We start from the raw sequence: 26,773 nt of genomic DNA on the forward strand, positions 1-26,773 counted from the left end.
ACTTTGTATAATTTTTAGTGCAATAATAAGTATCTAATCTTGACAAGGGCATTAAGGGTGTGTTTGGTTTATGTGTTTACACACTAGAAATGAAAATAAAAATCATAGTTAGTGTTTGGTTGACAACTTTTTAAAACACAACTATGGGTTTTGATTACCCTTTAACTAAAAATTTCATTACCTAATTAAAAAATGGGTATTATTCATCTTATTGGTAATCTAACTTTTAAGTTTGGATTAGTGCTTTTAGATTATTTTTTTTTTTGATTTTTTTTTTTGGGTTTATATTAATGCTTTGAATGTCATTATATTAGGATCAATTGCCTTGATTTTTTGTTTTCGTATTTTAAAAATATTTATTCCTATTATAGGGTCATAAACAACCAAATATCAATATTGGTAATCATTTCAATTCTACCATACTACCACACATGCAAAATACTTTCACCAAAACTTATTACTATTACCAAGTATTTTATTCTTATTACAATTCTGATTCTAATTTCCATGTGCGAACCAAACACACCCTAAGATGTTAGGTGCTCTCATTAAAATTTCATTCTCTCAAAATTTTAGATAATCTAAAATTCTCAAAAATATTAAATTTACAAATTTGACAGCTTAAATTAAACAATAAAATTTAGTAATATTGGAGAATTCTATTTCATTTCTTATTTATTTTATAAATCAAACATTTTGTTAAGGTTGTGAGATATATTTTTACATCACCTAAATTAGAAAGAAGGAGGTAGATTGCAAATTTAATAAAAGATAAAAATTAATACTATAATCATTTGGTGTTATTTGTCAATTTATGCATCTTAAATGTAATTAATGTAATTAGTGAAATTATAGTGGTCTTAAGTATAATTATGTTAGAAAAGGGGTCCAAGTTTAAGCATCCATTCAATTAAAGGATAGAAGGCTTCAAATAATATTAATATAAATTTCTTTGGAGTTTACTTTTCTAGTAGGAGTTAAAAATTTAAAATAACGTTGTACTCCGTACTAAAATATACATTCAAGTTTCAAGTGATAATTAATTTATAGTTTGCATTTTATATTTTATGTGGATCAAGTTTTGACTTTGTTTTAATATAAGTATTATTATTTGAACTTTTCAAATTTAATTTTATAATTATGAGATACTATTTATCTTCTCCAAAACGTTGAACCCCTAACTCCAAGGGCCTCACACCCTGACCCGACAGAGCATTTGAAAGGATGTAAATTACGGTGACTCAATGACTAATCAAATAGGGCCAAATGTTCGTGCACACAAGGGATCTGATCTGTCCACTTTGGAGCATAATCTCCACACTGTCGCTGTCAAGGTTTGAATATTGTTCTTTTCTTCCAAGAACCCCTACACATCGACCCGATAGAACATTTGGAAAGATGTAAATCACGGTGACTCAATGACTTAGCAGACAGGACCAAATGTTGGTGCGCACAAGGGATCTGTCCACTTTAGTCATAATATTCATATTGTCGTCGCCAAAGTTTGAATATTGATATTTTTTTTCAAATACTACATATTGAACCATTGAGCCAAGTCCATGCGGAGTATGAGATATTATTTATGAATTAGATTAAGGGTTGCTTATTCGAGGTCTCGAGGAAGACAATTGCATGGAGTGTTTGCTGCAACTTGGAAGATAAACGTATCGTAGACTTTTAACATGATTTGGTAATGACTATTCAAATATCAAGTGGTAACTATTTTATTGTTTGCACATTGTGTTTTGTGTCGATCAAGTTTTAACTTTGCACTATTATATATGTATTGTTTGGAATTTTTTTTAATTTAATCAAAATTAAGAATTGTAAAGTAGTGTTTGTCAATTGGATCCCAAACTACTTATTTGAGATAGGCAATTGCAAGGAGCATTTGCTCTCTATACAATTCCAAAGATAAATTTATTATACATTTTTACCAGAATTTGATAATAACCATCTAAGTTCCAGGTGGTAACTAATTTATAGTTTGCACCTTGCACTTTGAGTAGATCAAGGTTTGACTTTGTAGTGTTAGTCTGTTACAAATCTTAGTTTATAATGTAAGTATTGTTAGATTTTTTTTTTTAATATAATCAAAATCGATGGTTACAAAGTAATGTTTACTCATTAGATCATAAATTACTTATTCGAGAAAGACAATTGCAACGAGCATTTGCCCTCAAATCCCTCAATGCAACTTGGAACATAAATTTATTGTATACTTTTAGCCGGACTTGGTAATAACTATCCAAGTTCCAAGCGGTAAGCCGGTAACTAATTTATAATTTGCATATCATACTTTCTATGGGTCAAGATTTGACTTTGTATTTTTACAAATCCTAATTTATAATATATGCACTGTTTGAAAATTTTTAGTTTAACTAGAATCAACGATTGCAAAGTAATATTTACTAATTAGATCAGAGACGGTTTACTCAAGAGGAAAGATGTTGCAAGCAATGATTGCTCCCTATGCAACTCAGAAAGTAAGTTTATTTTACACTATTTGTCCAACTTAGTACTAAAATAACCATCCAAAAGTCTCAAGTGTAACTAATTTATATTTTACGATCCTAAATTGTACAGATCCTAATTTATAATGTTAAGAGTATCCTTAATAGTAGAGATTTTTTTTTTTTTTTTTTTTTTTTGTGGTTTTTGATTTGCCAATTAGGAGAGAGAGAGGGAGAGAGAGAATAAAGAAAAATAGAAAAATAAAAATTAGGTTTGACGCAAAAAAAAAAAAAAAAAAAAAAAAAAATGGACGTGTCAGCGGGCCTAGCTAGGCAGGCCACGCACGCGGATACGCTTCTCCTTTCCGTTTTCTCTCTCTTGGCAAGCCCCACCAAAAAATCATTCTTGGAAGAAGACCCCAACTCTTCTCTCTCCTCCACATAAGTATGTTTTCATCAAAAACTGTGAAAAAACTATAGATGGAGATGCTCTAAGAATTGCTCTTGAGCGGACTATTGTACAGGAACAGGAAGTATACACTCTCAAGTAGTGGCGGTAGATTTTACTCGTCAAAAAAAAACAGAGAATTGCTATTGAGCAAAGCAAGTATACAATAAAAGAATGGAAATAAATAAACAAGCATCTGTGGAACAGTTAATACAACCATAAAACATGAAAAATTAAATACAAAAAAAAAAAAAAAAAAGTGATAAATGTTTCATTATCAACAAGACTAAACTTCTGCTCCTACATCCATCACTAAAATAAAGCCAGACTCTCTCTTCATGTATATATCATACAGAAAGCATTGTAGATATCAGCAACAGCAGCAGCACAGTGAAACTCAGCTTCGACGTGTTTCCCTTAATGGATGTTGCCAAAGATGTTACGTCTTGAGGCCTAAGAAGAAGAAGAAAGTAAACGATATGCACGAAAAATAAAACTCGATAATCACATGGCAAAATGGATAGAAGAGGGTTCAGAACTTGAGGCACATACTTCTGCATTTTTTGAAGGGCGCCACAGAAGAGGGCGTTGTCTGGCATTTGCAACTCCGTCTTGTTAGTAGCCTCGGGATTCACAACCCTGATGTATGTTTCTTGACCACGGTACCAGGAATCGAGGTTTTCTGTTCTCAGGTTCCATACTCCAACATTGTCAAGAGAGATCAAGATTGCTGTCCAGGCCCCGGGGTAAACCTGAACAGCACACAGCGAGTTAGAACACTTCAAAAAGTGCATAACTTTATGTATTTACAAACGAAATCTTGCGATGCCAAAAGAATATATTGTCCACAAGAAAACGTTGAAATTCCATGGTAATAACATAGTATTGCTATATTTAACACGCTATTCTTGAAGTACTATAATGCAATAAGTAGGGACCTGTATAGTGGAGCGAGCAATTCCATCCCACTTGTTATAAGTGCCTCTGCTATTTTCTGTCCACTCGCCATAATCCATCCTGCGAATTATTGATTAGCGGGAGTTAGATAAAAAAAAAAACGACTTTTTAAGGCTTATGTACAATGAACAGAATGCGAGAGTAATATCATACCCAACCACAAAAAAGGCGTATCCACTCAAGTGATAGGTTTGCACTTTTGTGTGATTATTCTGCAAAATTATTTCCATAAATCCCCTATAGGTACCGTTTATGACTGAAGTGTCCATCTTAGGTGATCCCGTAAGTGGCTTAGTGGGAAAATCGAGCTTATAAACGCCCTTCAATTTGAATTGGTCTGCAAGCCTGATCGGAGTCTTGGGATTAGAAAACGAAATCTCGTTAAGAGTGGTTCGTTGTTTCCCATTGATCTTAATTGGTGGTTTGTTCCTTAGAACGTACAACTCTGTCACGTTGATCGAACCATATCTGAAAGAGCCTTGAGGGTTTGGACGAGCCCCACTTGCAGTCACATTCCACCTGGAAATTCATTAGCCCAGCACAAACAATCATTAATCGAAAAACCCAGAGAGCGAAAGAGAAAAAGTGAGTAGCTTTATGACTACTTATGAAACAGAAGAAACGGACCTTATAGACCTGGCCTGGTTCATGGAAAACGTTTTATCGTACTCATCATTTGGTGGATCGGGGAGGGGACCGTGAGCTTTCCCCTTTGAATTTGTGTATTTCAAGATGGCAACCCCGGTGACCCTTTGCCATAAAGTTTCGTTCTCAAACCTAGCGCTCGCAACAATGTAGTAATCAGAACTCGCATTCTGATCTGTGGTTAGCAAAAACGAGTACGATTGCCCGACATGAATATCTAAGCTAGTATAGTTCTGTTGCACTGTGTACGACCCCTCTGACTCCGCTAGAAGCAGGTTGTGACTCTGAATTCTGAAGTTCAAACTTGTCGATATCCCAACATTGCTGACACGAATCCTGTAAGTCTTTCCTGAAGACAGTAATAATCGAAGTCTCATAACAAGGAACATTATAACTATATTGTTTCAAATGACTATCTTAAAAACATTGGATCAATCTAGGAGTTATATATAGCAATAATGCAGGCAACGCAACTCACCCGGGTGGACTGTAATGGTTTCATAGTCAATACCATCAGGGACGAGAGAGTTATTGTATCTATAAGGCCCTTTCCCATTAATAAGAACACCGTCGGGCATTCCCAATTCTTTCCCGTCTTCAAGACTTTTCCTCAGAGCCTAACGGTGGAAGGAACAAGAAATCATATATCCACGAAACATTCTAACTTCAATAAAGATTTCAGACAAAGAGATCAAACTAACCGTGTGGTTTCGGGTGTACCAATCTCCAATCAAGATTGTGATATCCCCGTCTGGGGTATCGAAAGGAATCGGGATTATAACCCTGTTATTGATTGTAAATCCACCATAGCCACCTGCTGCTCTCTGAAAATTGAGGGAAGGGAAGTAAAAGAAACTCCCAATCTGGTCTTTCACTTGAAACTGATAAGTCCAGTTCCATTTTGCAGGTATTGGGCAGTTTGTACCCAACACCCCATCTTGCCAAGAACTCTTCCTCTGCTGAACACCAGACCTGTCAATTTTGACAAAAATTCATTTGCATTAAAGGGAACAAACCTTAATCCCCCCAAAAAAATATGAAAAATCCTACCAGTGCATGAGTAGTTCTTCATCCAATTTGTTCTTTACATTAACAACAACATTGTAGTTAGTAGTTACATTGATAACAGGCCCTGGAAATTTCCCATTAACAGCAATAACCTGCAGTTCAAGAAACAGAAAAACCCAGAAAACCTCATTTACAGAAATTTTTCAAACCAAAACTAAAACTAAAGCACTAATCTCAAAGTTCAAAACTTTAACACCACTTTTCACAGATCTAAAAACCCACCACTCCAAAATCAGAAATCTTGAAAGTTGAAACCAACCCATCACTGGAAGCAGCAGTATAAGCACAGATACACACTGAAAGAACCAATTCTGCAAAATGGTATGGAGAAAATTAAAAGAGAGATCTGGAAAACACACCTGTTGTTCCACACCAAGAGGAGAAGCAGTAATGTAGGAGACCTCAAAGTCATAGAAAGCAAATGGATCTTCAGCTGAACACAACCCCAGCAGCAACACAGAAATGCAGAGCAGCATTGACAGAGTAGAGGCCATTCTTGAATTGGAAGCTCAAAGTGCAAAGTGCAAAGTTACAAGCCAGAAAAACAAGAAAATTTGCACTTTTTTTCTTACATTATAGACAGGAGGGGGAAAGGAAATGGAAAGATTATGGAGGGAGGAACAAAAAGCACAGTATGTAGAGGGGGACAGAAAGTGTAATATACTAAATATATGCGTCTGCTTTGAAGAGTTGAAGGGATCTTTGTTTAAGCTTTTGCCGGTAAATTACAACTCACAATTAAATGCATGACAAATCATTAAGAACCGTAAGATTAGTTGCTACTCCTCTGAAACGATCACAATGAAGATCGATGAAACGGTCAAATATCCTTATAAAATTACAGTAAGATCAAACAAATTCTCTAACAATATTATAGAAAACTTAATTCGCATACTGTTTCACACATTTAAAACTGAATTCATCGAGGAACTTAAAGCTTTTTCGATGTGGTTAATGATCTGATCAAATATTTAATATTGGGTTGAATTGCATGTCATAGTTCAAATAAGTCTCTTTTACATTGTCGTAGCCCAATCAAGTGATAATTCATTATAATTTTGAATTACTATTTGCTAGCTATTAAATAACAACAACAACTATTACTTCTAATTAATATGAAAATATAATTTATATTTGCAATAATTTAACATCATCATTATAAATTTATTATATATCATTTTAAGCGACATAAAAAATGAACACAATATGAATTGTAAGAGTTAGTACAAACTGAGTTGAATCGAAAGAATCGAAAAAATAAAAATAAAAAAAATTACAGATCAACGTTAGGGAATGGGTGGGGACAGGAGGTGATTGAGGGGGGTGGGGGGTTGTCAATGGGTAGACAGCTCAGAGTTACACAAACAACACTCAGCAATTTCATCGTCCACACTTTTAAGCTAAGCTTTTTTATACTCGTAATTGAATTGAAGTGTGTACAACTAGATTTTGTCTGTCCACCATTTGAAATTTATTCTTTTCACAATATTGCAAGCTACACCAGTAATATTATTTTTTTTTTTCACAATATTGCAAGCTACACCAGTAATATTATTCTTTTTTTTGAAAGTTACTGGCTCTATTACATTGTAGTATCTGTTCATATACTTTCTCAACCTATTGAAACACAAAGAACCAATAACGCCTCCACTGAGGCTTGAACTCGTAATCTTCCAAATGGAAGTCCAACCCGGGTACCATTAGACCATATAGTCCTGGTACACCAGTAATATTATAAATAAATAAAAATTCAAAACAAGGTGATGCTTTTATTACTTACTATTTGATTAAATAGGACGTTTTCATAAGGTTAGCTGAATAGTGTAGTAGACAGTATTTGAAAAAAAAATATTAATGTTTGAATCTTGATGACAGCGATGTACGAGTTATGTCCAAAGTGGCTACCCCTTATGCACACTTGAGATTTACATTTTCACAAATATTTTGTCGGGCCGGCCGAAAGAAGGATACAAAAATATATTGTCGGGGTGTGTAGGGTCCTTGGGGAGCGTTATGTTATGGACCCGTGTCCACCATGTGCATGGTGGACACGCTGTATATTTATAATTTCTATACTGAAGATTCATAATTTCTATACTGTAGATTCATAAAATTTATAATGTAGATTCATAATTTCTATACTGCACATTCATAATTTCTGTACTGTAGATTCATAATTTCTATAATGTAGATTCATAAAATTTATAATGTAGATTCATATAGTACATAAATTATGAATGTGCGGTATAGAAATTATGAATCTACAGTATAGATTTTATAAATCTACATTATAAAAATTATGGATCTACAGTTTAGAAATTATGAATCTACAGTATAAAAATTATGAATGTACAGTATAAAAATTATGAATGTACAGTGTGTCTACCATGCACATGGTGGACACGGGTCCATAGCATAATTTGCCGGTCCTTGGGGTGTCGGTCGGCCTCACAGATGTTCTGCCGGTCTGGTCGAAAGAAGGATACAAAAATATATTGTCGGGGTGTGTAGGGTCCTTGAGGTTGGGAATTCAACCTTTTAGGAGAAGAATACAAAAATATCTCACACACTGAGACTAATCATATTCATACTAGATAGGACATCAAAATACGCAAAGCCCGATAAGTTTTAAGCTAAGGTAGTTGTGAGGCCACACGTTTTCTCAACCAGAATATAGAAATTAAAGATTCTACACACCGAAATTAATTATATTCAATATGTAGGACTTCAAAATATGATAAAACATTTTTCTCATATATTTCAAAGTAACTGCATTCCTAAGGCGGAGACCTTAGGATATATCAGCTGGAAAAGACACATGAGATATTATCCACATTTTATGTGTTGATTTTATTACGTAATTTATATATGTTACTTCAGCAATTGATTTGATTAGACTTAAAGTAATTTTAATACTTTTAAATATTTCCGAATAGTTGTTTTAATCTCTTCTTGTAAAAAAGTGCAAAAAATATTTTCATTTGTTTGAAAATATTGTATTTAGTTATTATTGTAATTTGTTGTAATGGAAATAATGAAATTACTATAATAATCAAAAGACTATTTTGTTAATTTTTTTTGAATGCTACTGGCTGATATTTGAATTTTCTTCAGTGGAGGCGTTATTGATTCGTTGTGTTTCAATAGATTGAGAAAGTATATGAACAGATACTACAATGTAATAGAGCCGTATCAGAAATTACAAATGTTTTACTATTTTGCTATGAGGTATCACTAAGGTGAAATTAATAACAAAATATGCATTCTTCAAAAAAAAAAATGCATAAAAGAAAAAGAAAAAGAAGCAAATGTTACGTATGAATGACTCTTTGGTCGTTTCTTATTTTTATTTTTTAATTTATTTTATTATTTAAAATTTAATGGGTTATTTTGAAGAAAGCGACCGTACAGGCTATAACGGATATATTTTAGGGGCCGTTTGGTTCACGGAATGTTAGATTATCTTAGGGAATGTTAGATTACCTTAGGGAATGTTAGATTGCTGGGAATGTTAGATTACTGGGAATGTTAAATTCCTGTGTTTGGTTAAGACTGAGGTATATAATATAATTATGTTTGGTTTAGGGTTATCTTTATCTTTATATATATATATATATATATATATATATATATATATATATATATATATATATATATAAGCTAACATAAAATATATATTTTTAAATAATTAGAATGAAAATAGCAAAATTTATAAATATCCAAGGTTATCTCACATTACCTAAGAAAAGGAAGGGAATCACATTCCCTTCAAAATCCTATGTGGAGGGAATGTTCCATTCCCTGGGAATGTTATATTCCCTCAGATAGTATGAACCAAACATAGGAATCTAAGCTCAGGAATGTCATATTCCCATGGTTATGTAATATAACCTGAACCAAACGCCCCCTTAAGGTCAGCTGCCCTGCTGCCCAGTCATGCATGTTGTCATTGTTGTGGTCCTGACCGCCTGACCGAGTTTTTTCAAATGTTTCAATGTGCTCTACATAAGTTTTAATTTTCTTTTAAAATTATTTTTAAATTTTTATCTCTTGACTTAACATTATTTTATAATTTTTAAAAATACTTAATAAATATATATAATAAAGGAAGAGAAAACAAAAAATATTTAAATACTTTTGATAATATTAACTAATTTACTGGTAATTAATAAACGAGTGAATTCCATTTTTGGTCATATTGCTATAGGAACTTTTTCAATTTTAGTCCATCATAATTATTTTTGTCATATTGAGTCCACTATTATTAAAAGTGTTCCAATTTTAGTCCATTTTAAGATTTTTTGTGGACTAAAATTGAAACACTTTTAATAATAGTAGACGCAATGTGGCAAAAATAATTATGGTGAACTAAAATTGGAATGCCTATAACAGTAGGACCAAAAATGGAATTCACTCTTAATAAACATAAAAAAAGTGATGATACATTTTCTTTTTAAATTTACTTATATGATGCTATATATTTTATTGATAAATATATTTGAGTATGTAATATACTATTTTTTTCCCACAATGTAATATATTATTTTTAAACTTATAGTTAAATAGACTAATTCATAAGTAACTAAGTAAATATAAAGAATTTTCTTCTCCCAAATATAAAGAATTTTCTTATTGTATGATGAGATGAATGTCAGAATGTGAACTTTTTGAGAAAAAAAAAATAACAAAATTGAAGATACAACAATATAAATAATAATTTTTTTATTTAAAATTACAACAAAATATCGTATGAAGTCATAAAAATAGTTGTAGTACTCACTATACCTCATTTACTAAGATATCTTGTAAATACTTAATGTTCGTTAATTATTTTTTTTTAGTACTATTGGCTCTGTTATAATGTATTATCTGTTCATAACTATTTTTTTTTTTTAGTACTACTGACTCTGTTACAATGTAGTATCTGTTCATAACTACTTTCTCAATATACTGAAGCACAAAGAGTCAATAGTCCACCTCCACTGAGTCTCGATCCCACAATCTCTCATATAGGGGACTAGGGGAGCAACTGGGTATCTGTTTATAATTACTTTCTTTTTCAACCTACTGAAGTACAAAGAGTCAATACGACATCTCATTTAGAAAAATTACTTCATATCACTAGATCACAATATTATTGGCTGATGCTCATTAACTTAATTAGACGCATATCGTTAAGATGTTAATTGAATTACACATAAAATTATATATACAAAAAGTAATAAATTAATTAGTACATCATGTTGGGTACAACCTAAATAATATGTCGGCAAATGAAATTGATGCAGGGGGAGTATGTCCGAAGCTGGCACTTGTCAATCCTTTTCCATATGATTTGTTTCTCTCCACCATCAAAATTGACATGAATGGACCAAACCATGCAAACAAAAAATGTAGTAAATTAGGTGGTTGCCAAATCCTTTTCAAATCATATACTCATATCTTCATTTCATCATTTTGGAACAAGTAAGCATAAGATATGATAATGTTACACAAATACTATTATTTAATATGATGTGTGTGTGTGTATATATATATATATATATATATATATATATATATATATATATATATATATATATAAACCAATTAGATTACCTTTTTTTTTTTTCAAACATAACATTTGTGACATTATTATTATTATTATTTTTCTTCCTCTCAAAATGTTGAATCTCAAGACCCAAGGGCCCGACAGAGTATGAGCCCCCCTCACTTTGAGGCGTAAATTATGCTGTGGACTCGTGTCCACAATGCATTGTGGACACGAGTCCAAAACGACGTCGTTTTAAGAGAAAACACGGCCTTTCAGTTAAAAAAAAAAATTAATTTTCTCGCCGTTAATGGTGTTATTCGTTTGTGGCATTATGAATATAAAATTATGGAATTAGGAATGTACAGTTATGCAATTATGAATGTACAATTATGAAATTATGAATGTAAGTTATGGAATTATGAACAAAGAGCTCTGGGATTATGAACTTACAATTATGAACATAGAACTCTAAAATTGTGAACATAGAGTTTCGAAAATTATGAATTTACAGTTATTGAATTATGAATGTACGGTTACCGAATTATGAATGTACAGTCAGGGACGGAGCCAGGAATTTTGTTGAGGGGGGGGGGGGGGGGGGGGGCGAAATAGGGACCGATTCACAAATTTTTTTCAGTAAAGGCGAAACATTAAAATAAAAGAGATATTTAAAAATAAATAAATAAATTACCTAAGAAATATAGGTGTAAATATTATTGGATATGGGCGAAAAATAAAACAAATCGAAAGTTTATAAAAATATTTTTCATAACAAAATATGAAACATAATTAATTTGATAAAATAATTTGAAAATATATATGTATGTGTGTATCAAATATTAAAAAAACTATTAAAACGTCTCCGAGACAGTGCCCAGATCGTTACGCCTTTCGTGCGGGTCGGAACTTACCCGACAAGGAATTTCGCTACCTTAGGACCGTTATAGTTACGGCCGCCGTTCACCGGGCGTGTTAGAGTCATAGGGAAGGAGCCAAAAAACTATATGATTCAAACGCCTAACCTTTATTATAACCAAATGCATGCTCTACCAACTAATTTAACTCATTTTTTATGAACAATTAACAATTTTTATATACTAATACTCAAAAATGTACTATATACACATATATACATACAAAAATTATATATGGGGTAGGGGTAGGGTTAGGGGTGGGGGTGGGGTGAGGGGCGGGGGGGGGCAGCTGACCTCCCTGCCCCCCTTTGGCTCCGTCTATGTGTACAGTTATGCAATTATGAATGTACAATTAGTTATGCAATTATGAACACAGAGCTATGACATTATGAACTTACAATTATGAACATATAGTGATAAAATTATGAACATATACTCCTATAATAAAGTGGTCTGAAATTAAATTAAAAAAAAAAAAAGTGGAAGAGAAAACGGTGCCTAACGGCACCGTTACCGTGTCCTGCATGCATGCTGGACATGGGTCCGGACTTGATCCCGGGTCATTCTTTCAAACTTTCACCTCAATGACCGCGAGTTATTATTATTATTATTACACGGCATGCAGAGGCAATTTTAAAAGAAATCAATGCTTCTTTTTCAATAAACTTGAACCCTGCTATTTTCATTTCTTGTAAAAGATGACAAAGTACAAACATACTAATTAAGCTCAAAGATATTACATTATGGTTAATAACTTATTATTAGCAGCAATCTCTTTTTATTTCATGATTACATGCATGCAAATTAAAGAGTTCGTTTCCACCAACCAAAATACACTAAAAACCCTAAAAAGATGAGATGTGAAACTACAAGAGGAAGAAGAAGACAATGAAGATGATGTAGGTACAAGTTCCCCATTTGTTGAAGTTGTGAGGGGCAGCAGAGTCCATTTCAGACATTTGCCAGACCTCAACCGATGCAGTAATGGTGGCATCCGTTGCATTGTTGAACAAAAACAGCTTAGCATCTTCACCAATTGCACTTGTTGGATAGATTCTTGATGTTATGCATGTCCTTCCACCTTGAGCAAAGCTCTCCACTATTGAATGATCCACCTACCATACAAACAATAATAATTTTTATATTAATTAGTTTTATGCAACAATACGTACGCTTAGAAGACTGTTCCTTGAATGGATCTCAATTGTTACGTTGCAGAATGGTTCACAGATTGATATAAACGTTTAAATAAATGAGGAGAAAAAGTAATTACCAATATTCTCATTGAGAGACTTTCGCCGTCGAGGACAGGAACTGTTCTGCCATAGGTTTTCTTTCTTACATCGTTGGCTAGGGATGACCTAAAAAAGTACAATTTATAATAAGTTTACATTGAATCTCCAACCCTAAGGGTCCCCCACACCTCGACCGGATAGAGGGTTTGGGAGAATGTAAATAACAGTGATTTAATGGCTCAGCAGTCAGGATTAAATGTTAGTGCACACAAGGAATATGACACTTTGGGCATAATCCCCACATTGTTGTCACCGAAGTTCAAACCTTGGTCTCTTCTCCCAAATATTATCTACTGAACCATTGAGGCTCGTGAGGGCTATAATAATAAAAACAAATATCCAACATTTTCCATATATGAAAAGGAGTAAAACAATAGAATTTAGGAAGGACCTTAAGTGATCAGCACAGAAGAAAGTTTTGAAATTTCCTGTTGTATCCTTGGCAATGTAGAAGTAGATCGGAGTGTGCTCGGAGAAATCATCCTTAGCAATAACAAGCAACCCAAACGGCCCTAAACCACCGCGTTGGGAAGCTCCGGCGGTGCAACTATATGGGATGTCACTTCCTGCCGCTTTTCCAAATGCATCCTTATCAACTTCAAACTCCGCCAGAATATCCAACTATATATATATATATTTACAAATTCAAAATGTATAAAATGCATCCTTATCAACTTCAAACTCCGCCAGAATATCCAACTATATATATATATATTTACAAATTCAAAATGTATACAATTAAGTTACTGTACTATCATATTATATATCTCTATAATCATTTAATGATGCTTTAATATAGAAAAAAAAAATAAAAATTAAGGATATTAACCTCATCAGACTTTCCCACGTCAAGATGTACAACCGAACCTGGTTTCACCTCAACCTTCTCAAATTTCGATTTTTGACTCCTTAGCTTCTCAACCTCCTCCACTGGCCATTGTATGAGGTTGGTGCCGGTTTTGTTGTCAAACAATATGGTTCTTGGAATGCCCTATACATGATGTCACATTGCATACTTTTTCCATAAGTATTAAAAGGCAAACATTGCAAGAAACAATTACGAGTGTTTTTGTAATTTTACACTAGTTTTCAACCCATATTTTGCATTTATTTTTTTTGGGTGACAAGGGAAACCCTATTAAGGATATGCAATAATTTGACAAATCACACGAGATAAATTGCATTAAAAAGACCCAGTAGAATGAATCAAAAAATAATTTTGACAATAATAAAACTCATAATTTTTAACCCACAAGCAAAAAAAAAGAAAGAAAGAAAGAAAGAAAGAAAGATATGATAATAAGTAAAATTCAAAATAAATAATAAAATAATAGAAAAAAGGCGAACATTGCAATAAACAATTAGGGGCATTTGTGTAATTTTACACTATTTTTTCAACTATATTTTGCCTTTTTTTTTTTTATTTTTTTTGAGTGACGAGCGAAACCTGACTGAGGATATGCAGTAATTTCACAAACCATATAAGAAAGATAAATTACTACTTATTACGATGATTCAATTAAGAGAATTTAAATAAGAATAAAACTCACTACAGAAAAAGATATGATGTTTCTAATAATGTACCTGAACTGAAGCCCAACCCTTTTGTAGATCAGAAGTTTCACTGTCAATTTCAGTAACCCAACCCCAATTAACTCTCCTCTTCTTTGATGGATCATAGAATGATTTAGAGGCATAATATGTTCCATAATCATATCTTAACCCGATGCCGGTGTCAATGGTGGGATCATCGGGTCTCCATTTCTCGGAGGGCTCCTTGTACGTTCCAATGGCATAATAGTCATTCCGATCATCATCAAGGCTGGTCTTCAAAACATGCTTTATGTTGGGCCCATTGTACGAAGTGTCGAGCCCGATTCCTTCAGTGGTCGAAATTGGGTAAAAATCCACACACTCCCACATACCCGTACCCGCAACTCCATGGGCCAACCCGTTTACCAACCTAAAGTGCTTGAAGTCCTTAGTGTCAAAAACCATGGTGATCCCAGTCTTGTTAATCTTTGAACCAATCATGATGTGCCACCTGCCCTCGGCCTCATTGTACCAGGCAGTTGTGGGGTCACGGAAATCATGGGACCCGATTCCCGACGGCGGAACAAGGACCGGGTTACCCTCGTACTTGGCCCATTTGAGCAAAAGCGGGTCGGATAGATCTTCCGGGTATGCTAGATTTTGAACCTGCACGTAAGTGTGTAAACAAATTGAATTGAGTCAAATATTTTACTATTTGATTTGAATTTTGACTATATTAAAAATTATTCATATTCGTTAAATATGCAATTCCAAATTTTATTCATATTCAATTCGACTACATTATTCGAATTTAACTTAAGTCGAATCGAATATATTCTGATTCGTATTCATATGTGGAAAAAAATTCAAATCGAAATATATATTCAAATTCATATTCAAATCAAATATAAAGTATTTGATTCGATTTCACCCCTACCTGCACGTAGTCGTTGGTTGCTCCGGTGTAGAGCATGAGAAGCTGGCCGTCGGGGAGGAAGGTGGCGGAGCCGGTCCAGACGCCGTTGGCGTCGTACCAGTGGTCGGGAACCATGGCGATGGGAAGGTGGCGCCAGTGGATCAAGTCACGTGACACCGCATGCCCCCATACAATGTTCCCCCATACCGCCGACTCCGGGTTGTATTGATAGAAAAAATGATACCATCCCTTGTAGAATAATGGACCTAAATATATATAACATGTATCCATTCAATTCAACAAAGTAATACTATTATGTATTATGTCTAATATAACATAAGTACAAAAAATTACATATAGAATATGACGTACCATTAGGATCTGAAACACCCATCCAAATTCCGCATCACCAAATTCATGCAAAAAAATACATGAAAACACACCAAATTAATTATTGGAAATAACATATTAGAGAAACCCATTTATAAATTTTAGAGGGATTTTTTCAAAATTTCCAGTAATGTTTGTAAAAACTAACCAACAATTGTAGTTGCTCTTATATACATAAGTTTTTTTTTTTTTTCCTAACTAATGTGAGATATTATATAAATTATTTGTGACAATGTTAATGTTAACATAAAATACAATGTCTTAGATAATAATTTGTTCATCGATGCACCGTGTAATACAACCTATTTATTTTAAGTAGGGGTGTCAATTTTTTTTTGCTAGCCTTACCCGTCCCGTCTGGTCTAGGATTATGCTTATGCAATCTTAACCCGTCTCATGCATGATCACGGGCCCATAAGCTAGCTTCAAATTTAAAAATATAGCTAGCTTCAAATTTAAAAATATATATTATTATTCCAAAAGGCTGAACCCCAACCCTAAGGGCTCCCCACACCCCAGCCCGACAGAGCATTTGGGAGGATGTAAATCATGGTGACTCAACCGAACATGAATCATAGAGGCTAGACCGATGCTCACTGCGCAAGGAACCCCTCTCACTTTAAAAATATATATTATATTATTATTGTTAGATATTCTAACAATTTAACTTATTAGATTTTTTAGTGTTTAGACATTTAAAATTTTTAATGTATTAAGATTTTAATTTTTAATGTTTAGTGCGTGTCTTTCTCAACCTAATGAAGCACACAGAGTCAACAACGCCTCTACTGAGGTTCGATCTCATGAAAGAGATCACTACCTGTCATTTGAGCAGAATGTGTGTCTCGTAACCCCGTGGGCTAGGCCCTAACCTGTCCCGTTGCCGGGCGATTTAGGGGCTAGGGCTAGCCTATGGGCTCTCGCCTATATATACATGCATGAGTAATATAACATACCATTCATCCAATTTTTCTGAGGCTGAAAATGGAAGGCAGTTCTTTGCCAACTCAGTACCTCATCGGTCCATATAAAGGGTTGATCAACCCCAGAAGGGCCAAATGACTTATTAGAAACACCCTCCGGGACGCCACGCGCCACCGCCGACGGCGGCGGCCTGGTTTTGAAAGGGGATGAAACCGTTGCATTTGTGAGCGGCGACGAAACTTTGACCGGAGTCTTGGATTTGCCGACAGTGTCCACCCTCAGTGCCACCACAAGTAACATTGTCACGCACACCAACGCCGCCACTGAGACGACGGCGAGGGCCGCAAACAAGTGGCGTCGGCTAGAAGAGGACGGGGACTTGCCGGCCAACAGCGGAGTGTAAGGTGACGGCGGCGGAATTAGTATCGCCGTCGATTCCCGGGAATCCATATTTTTGTAAGGTAAATTAATGTTAGTAAAAGTCACAATTTTATGTTTATGTTTTTTTATTATTTCATTTTTTATGTATATATATTTTGGTATAAACATTGTGAGATTTTTTATAGGTAAAATTTTCAGTTAAAGAGAGTGGGAGGTGAATAAGGCTTTTGAATAGTTAGTGGAAGGCAGGGAGTGAATATCATTCCGAGTCATTGGGGGATTATGCATTCAAATTTTCTTTCTAATTATTTTTCTCTTATTTCTTTTTCTAATTCTTTTGAATATTAATAATCAAATTATGAAAATATAACCATGCAACTGATATACTAGCGGTAAAAAGAGCAAATAAAAAATTTTAGACTATGAAAACCCCATCATCCAATGGGGGTGTGTTCTTAGCAGCGGGTAACGGCTCCCTTGGCCCTTCCATGATCCGTTATTAACTGAGGCGAACTTTAAGAAAGGTGTTCTAATTGATTAATAATCGTGGTCTTTTCAGTATTTGTGTAGAGTCTGATTGTCAAATTCTTTGTAATAGTCTAGTTGATGCTTCTATTTATCGGTCTTATACATGTTTAGTTATTCATGATTGTATTCGTCTTATTAACTCGATTATTGACATTAAGGTTCAGTTTGTTCATAGGTGTAATAATGAGGTTGCTCATCTTCTAACAAAGATGAATGATACTTGGTTGGCTCATTCTGTATGACATGAGGAACCTCTGAGCTTTTTATGCTCTTTTCTTTAATATATGAGGATCTTTTGCCTTCAAAAAGAATGCAAGGAAAAAAAAAAAGGAGCAAATTTATGAAAATGGGGATACACTCGTATGAACCTGATTTCTCTATTAGGTTTCTGCGCCAATATTAAATAACTATTAAGCCATTAGATCAAAAGCCTCCATAGCATAGTGGTAGTGCGTTCGCTTCGTAAGCGAAAGGTCGCGAGTTCGATCCTCGCTGGGGGCTATGCTTAAATTCATTTAATTTTAGAAAATACAATTCACAACGCGAGTAAGCAGGTAATCCATTAGAAAGATGGTCCCAAATCGGACTTACAACACAAAAACGGGGCGCCCGGTTATATTCGGGCTGGCACACCAAAAATGAGTTAAGAATTATTCTTTGCAACTTAAATGCACCTTTTTTTTTTTTTTTTTTTTTAAATACTATTGATTCTATTATAATGTAGTATATGTTCTATTATAATGTAGTATATGTTCATACAAGACCTTTGACAAGTGTACGTACGTTTACTTGTTCTTTTAAATACTATTGACTCTATTATAATGTAGTATCTTTTTTTTAAAAAAAAAAAAAAAATACTATTGACTCTATTATAATGTAGTATATGTTCATACGAGACCTTTGACAAGTGTACGTTTACTTGTTCTTTTAATTACTATTGACTCTATTATAATGTAGTATATGTTTATACGAAACCTTTGACAAGTTACTTGTTTGTAAATAATATTTAAATATTGTCATATAAATAAGAAATTAATATTTTATATAAATAAATAATGTTATTGACACTCACCCATTTTTGAGCAAATTAATTTCTAATTTTCTAATTAAGTATGAAATTTGTAAATATTATATTGTGCAATAATTATATGAAAATGTTTATTGTCGTTATTTATTGACAAAAAGTAATCTTGGCTTTTAAAGAATTAACAATAAATTTCAATTAATTAGATGAATATCCAACTCTAAAGACCCCTACACTCCAGTCCAACAGATCATTTTGAAAAATGTAAATCATGATGATTCAATGACTCAGCAGACAAGGCCAAATATCAGTGTTGGTTTTGTCCACTTTACATATAATTTTCACACCGCCACTATCAAAGTTTAGACATTGATCTCTTCTAATCCTACTGAACCAATGAGTTAGCTCAATACGGACAACAATTCTTATTTATTTCTGCATTAGTGGAGACTGAAGAGTAGCAAAATTTAAAACATGAAGCGAACGAATTTAGTGACGAATGGCAAAATATTCCTATCTCCTCAAACCTCTATATTCGTCGCAAAAAAAGCAGAGTATAAAATTGATCCTTGGGCTTCCGATACAATGGTCCCATTAAAATATAACTCGGCCCAATCAAGTAACGGGCATCTTAAACTTTTCACATTGGGCCAGAAATTTTTTATCTTTGAACCCAACAAGAAATTGGGCCAGCGATTCAAGAAACAGCGCCGCCTGATACACGTCCGTCGCGTTCACGATGTCCGACAGCACGCTCCGCCGCAGGCGGTTGGCGTCCACGAACACGTCGACGAGCTCCTCCATCTCCGCCGCCACGGACTCCTCGACGGCCGACTTCGCATCCTCACTCCGCCCTTCGCAGCGCCCCCACTCCCTCCCAACCCTATCAACAAACGCCGCCTGAGCGTGCCTCGCACGCGCCGCCAGCGCCGGCACCATGAGCCTCAGCCCGCACTCTATCTGGTCGATCCGCGCCGTCAGCGTCCTCGGAGGGCTCCGCCACGCCCTCGCCAGGTACCACGGCTGGCCGCCGGTATTCTCCCCGCGAGATTCTCGCCCGTCTTCTTCTTCTTCGTCGCCGGAACCCTCGTCGTCGTCCTCCTCGAGAAACGAGCGGAGGAGGTTGGTGAAGAGGTAGGGATGGAGGTCGCCGAGCCAGAGGAACGGCTTCTCGAGGCTGTTACGCCACTCCGGAAAAAGCGCCTGAGCGACGTCGTTTAAGGCGGCGAGGTCGAGCGCCTCGTAGTAGGCAATGAAGTGTCGTTGCATCGCGTCGACGTGGGCTGAGAGAATCGCCGGAGACACGGTGGCGGCTAACATGGCGCGGCGGAGCTGGGGGAGGTGGACGTTCTTCAGCGCATTAAACCACTCGCTGTAGTAATCCTTGAACGGCTTCGAAGATTTTTTCAGCCCAAGAAAAGCTGTATGTATATGTTCAGTTTATATTTCATGAAAATCAAAATAATCCCAAGATAAAAGAAGAAACAAGAGAGAATATATATATATTACCAAAAGCTTTCTGCATTTCTGGGAAAATGTGTATTCTTGAAGCTTTTTAGGGTTTTCCCGGAGAAGACGAATGTTGTGATTACTGCAATCATTAGACAGTGGCGCCCATTTTTTGCATCCTTTTTTCAATTATTTCCGTCAACAATAATAATAATACATCTATTTACCATTTTGTTTCCATAACATAAAAATATAGAAATAAATTTACAATAATGAAAAGATATACAAATATAATGCAAAAAAATATTTTTATTAGAAAATCGATGTAAGTGTTATAACTTATGAATTATTTCATCCAAAATTAGGTTTAAATAATATCCTACCTTATAATTAGGGGGTGTATTCAATCATGACTTTTGTGGAGTTTTAAAGACTTTTAAAATGATAGATTTTAATAAGCTTTGATTGACTTTTATAGAGTCGTTCAAAACTTTTTAAAACTTTATAAGACTCTATAAAAGTCTATATAAAAAACATTCATATACTTTTATCAACTTTTTATTTTAAAAAGTCTACAAAAGTCATTGAAATTCTAAATTGAATACATCATTACAAACTTTCAATGATTTTGATTCTTATCATTTACAATTTTCTTACAAAACATTTATAATATATCATAAAATTCTTTTTATTATATAGTTCTTCACCAACATCAACATTATTATTTTTATACATAGTATGCTGAGACTTATATGCTAATTACTTAGCTTATATATATTATTAATAAACATCAACAAAAAAAAAAACTATTTCATTAGAAATTCATAACAATATTGAATAATAAAATTTATAATAAAAGACTTGATCAAATAAAATATTTAAAAATATAATTACAAGTTGCATAAAATAAAAAAATAAAAATCCAATATTAATAATATATAGAAAATTATCCTTGATATATTGCTAGGCATCATACAAAGAACTATTATTTGCAATAGCAATTTGAGACTGCAAACAACAACAAGGTGCTACTATTTGCAACTCCAAATTTTTGTTACGAACAGTAATTCGCTATTCGTAGTAACCTGTTGTTAATATATATATATATATATATATATATATATATATATATATATATATATATATATATATATATATATATTTTACGAATATAAACATAAAAATAATCAAAATCAAAATATATAAGTATTTATATGAATATTATGAAACATATACTAAAATTTGACGATGAAAAATTTGCTTTGTTCATGTATTTAGGTAGAATTAGAGAAAGTTAGTGATAAAAAATTCATAGAAAAAAATAAAAACCAATATAAACAAGCATTAATGAAGTAAAAATAATATTATTTCGAATTTTTAGATGAAGATTCTAAAGTTTATGAGAGAGATAAAAATTGGTAGAGTTTAGGTATGAGAAAAATATAGGATAATGAAGAAAAAAATAATTTTATTGAATTTAGATAGATTTATAGAGTTTAAATAGGGAGAAAAAATAGAGTTTAAATAGAGAGAAAACATTCAAAGTTGTTAGAAAGAAAATTTGAAATCTTGGGGTTGATGGTCGGATTTCGACTATTTATATTTGAGAAGGAAAAGTCTACAAAAGTCTTAAAATTAAAAAGTTTACAAAAGTTCATAAATTTTTGAATATTAGAATATGGATAATCAATTCAATTAACCGTAACAAGAGATTACAAGTCTATATACTAAAGTCCTATTCTGTAGGCTAATAATAATAAGACTAAGTCTCAACCACAGATATAAACTATATGACATAATGAAATAAATACAATTATTCATATTACTAACACACCCCCTCAAGCGCAAGGTTGAAGGGCGTCAACATTGAGCTTGTCCCGAAGATAGCGAAAACGTGGTCCAGGTAACGGCTTGGTGAAGATGTCTGCCAGCTGCTCCTTTGTGGAAACAAAACTGACAATAAAATCCCCAGATGCGACCTTGTCCCGAACAAAGTGATAATCGATCTCGACATGCTTCGTCCAAGCGTGGAAAACAGGATTGGCAGCTAGGTATGTAGCCCCAAGATTGTCGCACCACAGTTTTGCTGGCTTGCCCGAGTGTAGCCCCAGTTCACGGAGCAAAGAGACCACCCAGGTGACTTCTGCTGCTACGTCTGCCAGACCCTTGTATTCAGCTTCAGTCGATGATCGGGCCACTGTGCGTTGCTTGCGAGACACCCAAGACACTAGATTGTCCCCGAGAAAGACCGCATACCCGCTGGTGGACTTCCGATCAATTGGACAGCCAGCCCAGTCGGAGTCGGAGTACGCGTGTAAATCAGACGTCATAGATGAACGAAGGCGTAGACCATAGTCCTGTGTGCCTTTAATATACCGAAGAATTCTATTGAGAAGACACCAGTGATTATCTGTAGGAGAATGCATGTACTGACACAACCTGTTAACTGAAAAAGCCAGATCGGGACGAGTTATAGTGAGATACTGTAAAGCCCCCACTATACGGCGGTACTGCGTGGGATTCTCAAAAGGATCGGAAGCGGGGACAGCTGGCTGCGTCACCGAAGCTGGTGTTGCCAAGGCTTTACAATCTGTCATGCCCGAGCGAGATAGGATATCCTGCATATACCGGCGCTGAGAGAGAAGAAAGCTATCTCCAACTGTGAGAGTTTCGATCCCTAAGAAAAAACTCGGTGGCCCCAAGTCCCGTATCTTAAAAGTCGTGGCTAACCGGTGCAGCAAGGCGGTAACCAAACTTGTATCATTCCCCATCATTATAATGTCGTCGACGTAGACTAGCAAAAAGACACGTGAATCCCCCGAAGTGTAATGAAATAGTGAGACGTCTGTTTTGGATGCCAAGAACCCTGTGGATATTAGGAAATCATGAAGCCTTTTAAACCACGCACGCGGTGCTTGCTTTAGTCCGTATAAAGACCGTTGTAGATGACAGACATGATTCGGTCTCGCTGGATCTTCATATCCTGGTGGTTGCTTCATATATACGGTTTCAGCAAGATGTCCATTTAAGAACGCATTGTGAACATCCAGCTGCCGTAGAGTCCACCTGTTAGTCACAGCAAGAGCAAACATAATGCGAACGGTGGTTGGCTTGACCACCGGACTAAAAGTGTCAAAAAAATCTTCCCCCGCTACCTGGTTGAACCCTTTGGCTACTAGTCGCGCCTTATAGCGCTCCACTGTACCATCGGCTTTGCGTTTGGTGCGAAAGACCCACTTGCAGCCAATGATGTTCATTTGTGGTGTAGCCGGAGTGAGTTCCCAGGTGTTGTTATGCAAAAGGGCATTGAATTCCTGATCCATAGCATCCCGCCACTGCGGATGCCCTACAGCCTGAGAATAGCAGGTTGGATCAGTAGTCGCGGTAAGAGCAAAAAACTCTTCATCTCGACCCTGCGTCTTTCGGCGAGTCTGCATAGTATGCGGAACATGAGGCTTGCCCCGTCCCCGGCCCCTACGGGCCGTTGCAGGTGGCCTCGTGGTGAAACTTGTTTCTGGAGGTGCTGTTATGGTTGGTGGCTCCGGTTCTGGAGACATAGGTAGCTCCATGGCTAGGGGTGTTGACTGAGTAGAAACAACAACTGGCCCGGCTCCCCAGGGTGTTGAAGTGGTACTCTCTGAAGCCTGGCCAAGAGCCTGTAGGGCAAATGGGAAAACAGTCTCATCAAACCGAACATGGCGGCAGATAAAGATCTTTCCCGATATAGGATCCATACAGCGATATCCCCTAAAAGAGACAGGGTAACCTAGGAAGACACAGGGTGTTGACCGATACTCTATCTTGTGCCGATTGTAAGGCCGAAGATATGGGTAACAGCGACACCCGAAAACACGAAAGAAAGTGTACGGAGGTTGTGTTTTATAGACACGATAATGCGGACTCTCATAGTTTATAGCAGAAGATGGTAGACAGTTGATTAAATAGGTGGCTGTTTCAAAAGCATAATCCCAATATATTTGTGGGGTTGAGCTTTCAGCTAGAAGTGCCAAGCCGGTTTCGACTATGTGTCTGTTCCGGCGTTCGACACGGCCATTTTGTTCGTGGGTATAGGTACACGATTGTCTGTGTGTAATGCCTAAATTTTCAAAGACTTTATGAAGACGTTGGTACTCACCCCCTAAATCAGACTGGATGGCTTTGATAGAACGCGAAAAGCGTCGTTCTACCATCACCCGGAACACATCAAAAATTTTATATATATCTGATTTTAACCGTAATGGGTAAAACCAGCAATAACGGGAGTGGTCATCTACAAACAAGATGAAATAACGATAGCCAGTAGCACTAATTACAGGTGATGGACCCCATATGTCCGTGTACAACAAGTCTAGAAAATTATTGCTATTGCTAGAACCCTATCTAAGGGAAAACGAGCTGATTTCCCGAGTTGACACGCAACACACAATTTTGACGAACTGGCTTTATTTGTAGTGACTGGACAATATTTTAAGGCACGCTGTAGAGCTTGATTGTGAGGGTGACCTAGACGTTGATGCCACACATCGGAGGATGCTCGAGCGGTAAGAAAGGCACACGGAGATGGTGGGACCAATAACTTGTATAGGCCGCCGGAGGTGAAACCTTTAAGAAGAACCGCCCGAGTGTTGCAATCCTTCACAAGAAACAAGTTTTTGTGAAATTCAAAATAAACGTCGTTATCGTTAGTAAATCGATAAACTGACAATAACTGTAATGTTAAATTTGGAACATGTAATATTTGTGACATTGACAAACTTTTAGACTGAGACGGGATTACGGTATGGCCTATACGGGAAACACCCAAACCTGTACCATTTCCAATTTTTAGAACATCACCACCAGTATATGCTTCCGAGTGTCCCATCATCTGTTCGTCTGGAGTTTCACGGGAGGTTGCTCCGGTATCCGGATACCACACGTCCAGTGAGACTTGACCCGAATTGTCACCGGAGACCGCTACATGGGCGTGACCGGCCGGGCGGTCATTGTAGCGTTTGTTGCAATATAAAGCCGTGTGTCCATATGCTCTGCAGATTTGGCATCGTGGACCTCCACCCCGGCCATGCCGGCCTTGATTGCCCCGGGCACGATTCTGCCGGCCACCACGTCCGCCGGAGTGACGCCCAGGCGTCTGATCGTTGCCATGCCGCCCTTGGCCAGCGTAGAACGTCGCCGGAGAGCCGCTGCCTGCCGTATGATCTACAACAGAAAAATCATCCTCATGGATGAATTCTTGCGCCTGGAGGAAATCGGAGAGCTGCGCCAAGGAAACAGTCGCTCCAGTCGCGGTGAGCGAATTCGCCATCGTACGGAACTCCGGTCTGAGTCCCCGGAGAACGTACAGGATCTGCTCGTCCGGCGAGAGGGGCCTGCCAGCGAGGGATAACGCTTCGGCTATCATTTGACACTTTCCCAAGTATTCTGCAGGAGAGCCAGGGCCTTGACGGAGGGTTTGAAATTGCCCGAGCAGACTCAAGCAACGCGCACGGGTGGATGAGGCACAAGTCGACGTGATTGCATCCCAGACTTCCCGAGACGTCTGCTGGCCAACCGCGAGGTGCATAACCTCGTCGGATAGGGATGAGACAATGGTGGAGAGGATCGCTTGATCCTGTTGGATCCAGGCCTCGTAAGCCGGATTCGCCGTGGTGGTTGTCGTGGTGGAATCGCCGGCGGTGGAGGAGACAACCACAGTCTCCGGTGGACACGGTATTCTACCGTCGACGTATCCTAACAAACCCTGGCCGTGGAGGAACGACACCAATTGAGTGCGCCAGAAGAGGTAGTTCCTCATTGTCAGCCGTGTGGAGACAAAGTGGTGAGATGCCGTAAGAGAGTTAACGGCCACCGGAGTAACGCCGGAGGTGGTGGCGACTGTCCGTTCACTGGAGGATGAAGCCATGCCATGGTTTCGGGAAAACGTATGGTGAGCGGAAAAAAAAAAAAAAGAAAAACCAGAGGATCAAACCTTCGGCTCTTGATACCAGATTAGAATATGGATAATCAATTCAATTAACCGTAACAAGAGATTACAAGTCTATATACTAAAGTCCTATTCTGTAGGCTAATAATAATAAGACTAAGTCTCAACCACAGATATAAACTATATGACATAATGAAATAAATACAATTATTCATATTACTAACACCACATGACTTTTAAAGACTCTTTAAAAGTCTTAATCGAATACCACACGACTTTTAAAGACTCTTTAAAAATCTTGATTGAATACCGCCTGACTTTTAAAGACTCTCTAAAAGTTTGAATTGAATACCTCCAAACTTTTAAAGTTCATAAAAGTCTTTAAAACTCTA

At 36.2% G+C, this 26,773-nt stretch overlaps 3 protein-coding genes and 1 non-coding gene across 4 annotated transcripts; 1 reads left to right on the forward strand and 3 right to left on the reverse strand.

Moving 5' to 3' along the window:
- Positions 1–3,047: 3,047 nt before the first annotated feature.
- LOC109189789 (monocopper oxidase-like protein SKU5) lies at positions 3,048–6,263 on the reverse strand. Its single transcript, XM_019340417.1, has 9 exons — positions 5,931–6,263; positions 5,554–5,663; positions 5,205–5,475; positions 4,982–5,120; positions 4,486–4,852; positions 4,012–4,377; positions 3,840–3,918; positions 3,454–3,653; positions 3,048–3,354 (listed from the first exon to the last, which is right to left on the reverse strand). The coding sequence occupies exons 1-9, from the start codon at positions 6,063–6,065 to the stop codon at positions 3,249–3,251; spliced, it is 1,773 nt and encodes a 590-aa protein (XP_019195962.1). The 5' UTR covers positions 6,066–6,263; the 3' UTR covers positions 3,048–3,248.
- Positions 6,264–12,752: 6,489 nt separating this feature from the next.
- Positions 12,753–17,571, reverse strand: LOC109189788 (acid beta-fructofuranosidase-like). Its single transcript, XM_019340416.1, has 8 exons — positions 17,109–17,571; positions 16,135–16,143; positions 15,784–16,028; positions 14,898–15,512; positions 14,143–14,304; positions 13,705–13,934; positions 13,292–13,379; positions 12,753–13,133 (listed from the first exon to the last, which is right to left on the reverse strand). The coding sequence occupies exons 1-8, from the start codon at positions 17,524–17,526 to the stop codon at positions 12,885–12,887; spliced, it is 2,016 nt and encodes a 671-aa protein (XP_019195961.1). The 5' UTR covers positions 17,527–17,571; the 3' UTR covers positions 12,753–12,884.
- An 843-nt stretch (positions 17,572–18,414) lies between these two features.
- On the forward strand, positions 18,415–18,486 carry TRNAT-CGU. The gene has a single exon. It is a non-coding gene; the product is annotated as a tRNA-Thr (tRNA).
- A 942-nt stretch (positions 18,487–19,428) lies between these two features.
- On the reverse strand, positions 19,429–20,638 carry LOC109189700 (protein INAPERTURATE POLLEN1). The gene is made up of 2 exons (XM_019340312.1): positions 20,519–20,638; positions 19,429–20,430 (listed from the first exon to the last, which is right to left on the reverse strand). The coding sequence occupies exons 1-2, from the start codon at positions 20,532–20,534 to the stop codon at positions 19,625–19,627; spliced, it is 822 nt and encodes a 273-aa protein (XP_019195857.1). The 5' UTR covers positions 20,535–20,638; the 3' UTR covers positions 19,429–19,624.
- Positions 20,639–26,773: the final 6,135 nt, after the last annotated feature.

The sequence above is a fragment of the Ipomoea nil genome, unplaced genomic scaffold (genome assembly GCF_001879475.1).
Source record: "Ipomoea nil cultivar Tokyo-kokei standard unplaced genomic scaffold, Asagao_1.1 scaffold1562, whole genome shotgun sequence".
Lineage (NCBI taxonomy): Eukaryota > Viridiplantae > Streptophyta > Magnoliopsida > Solanales > Convolvulaceae > Ipomoea > Ipomoea nil.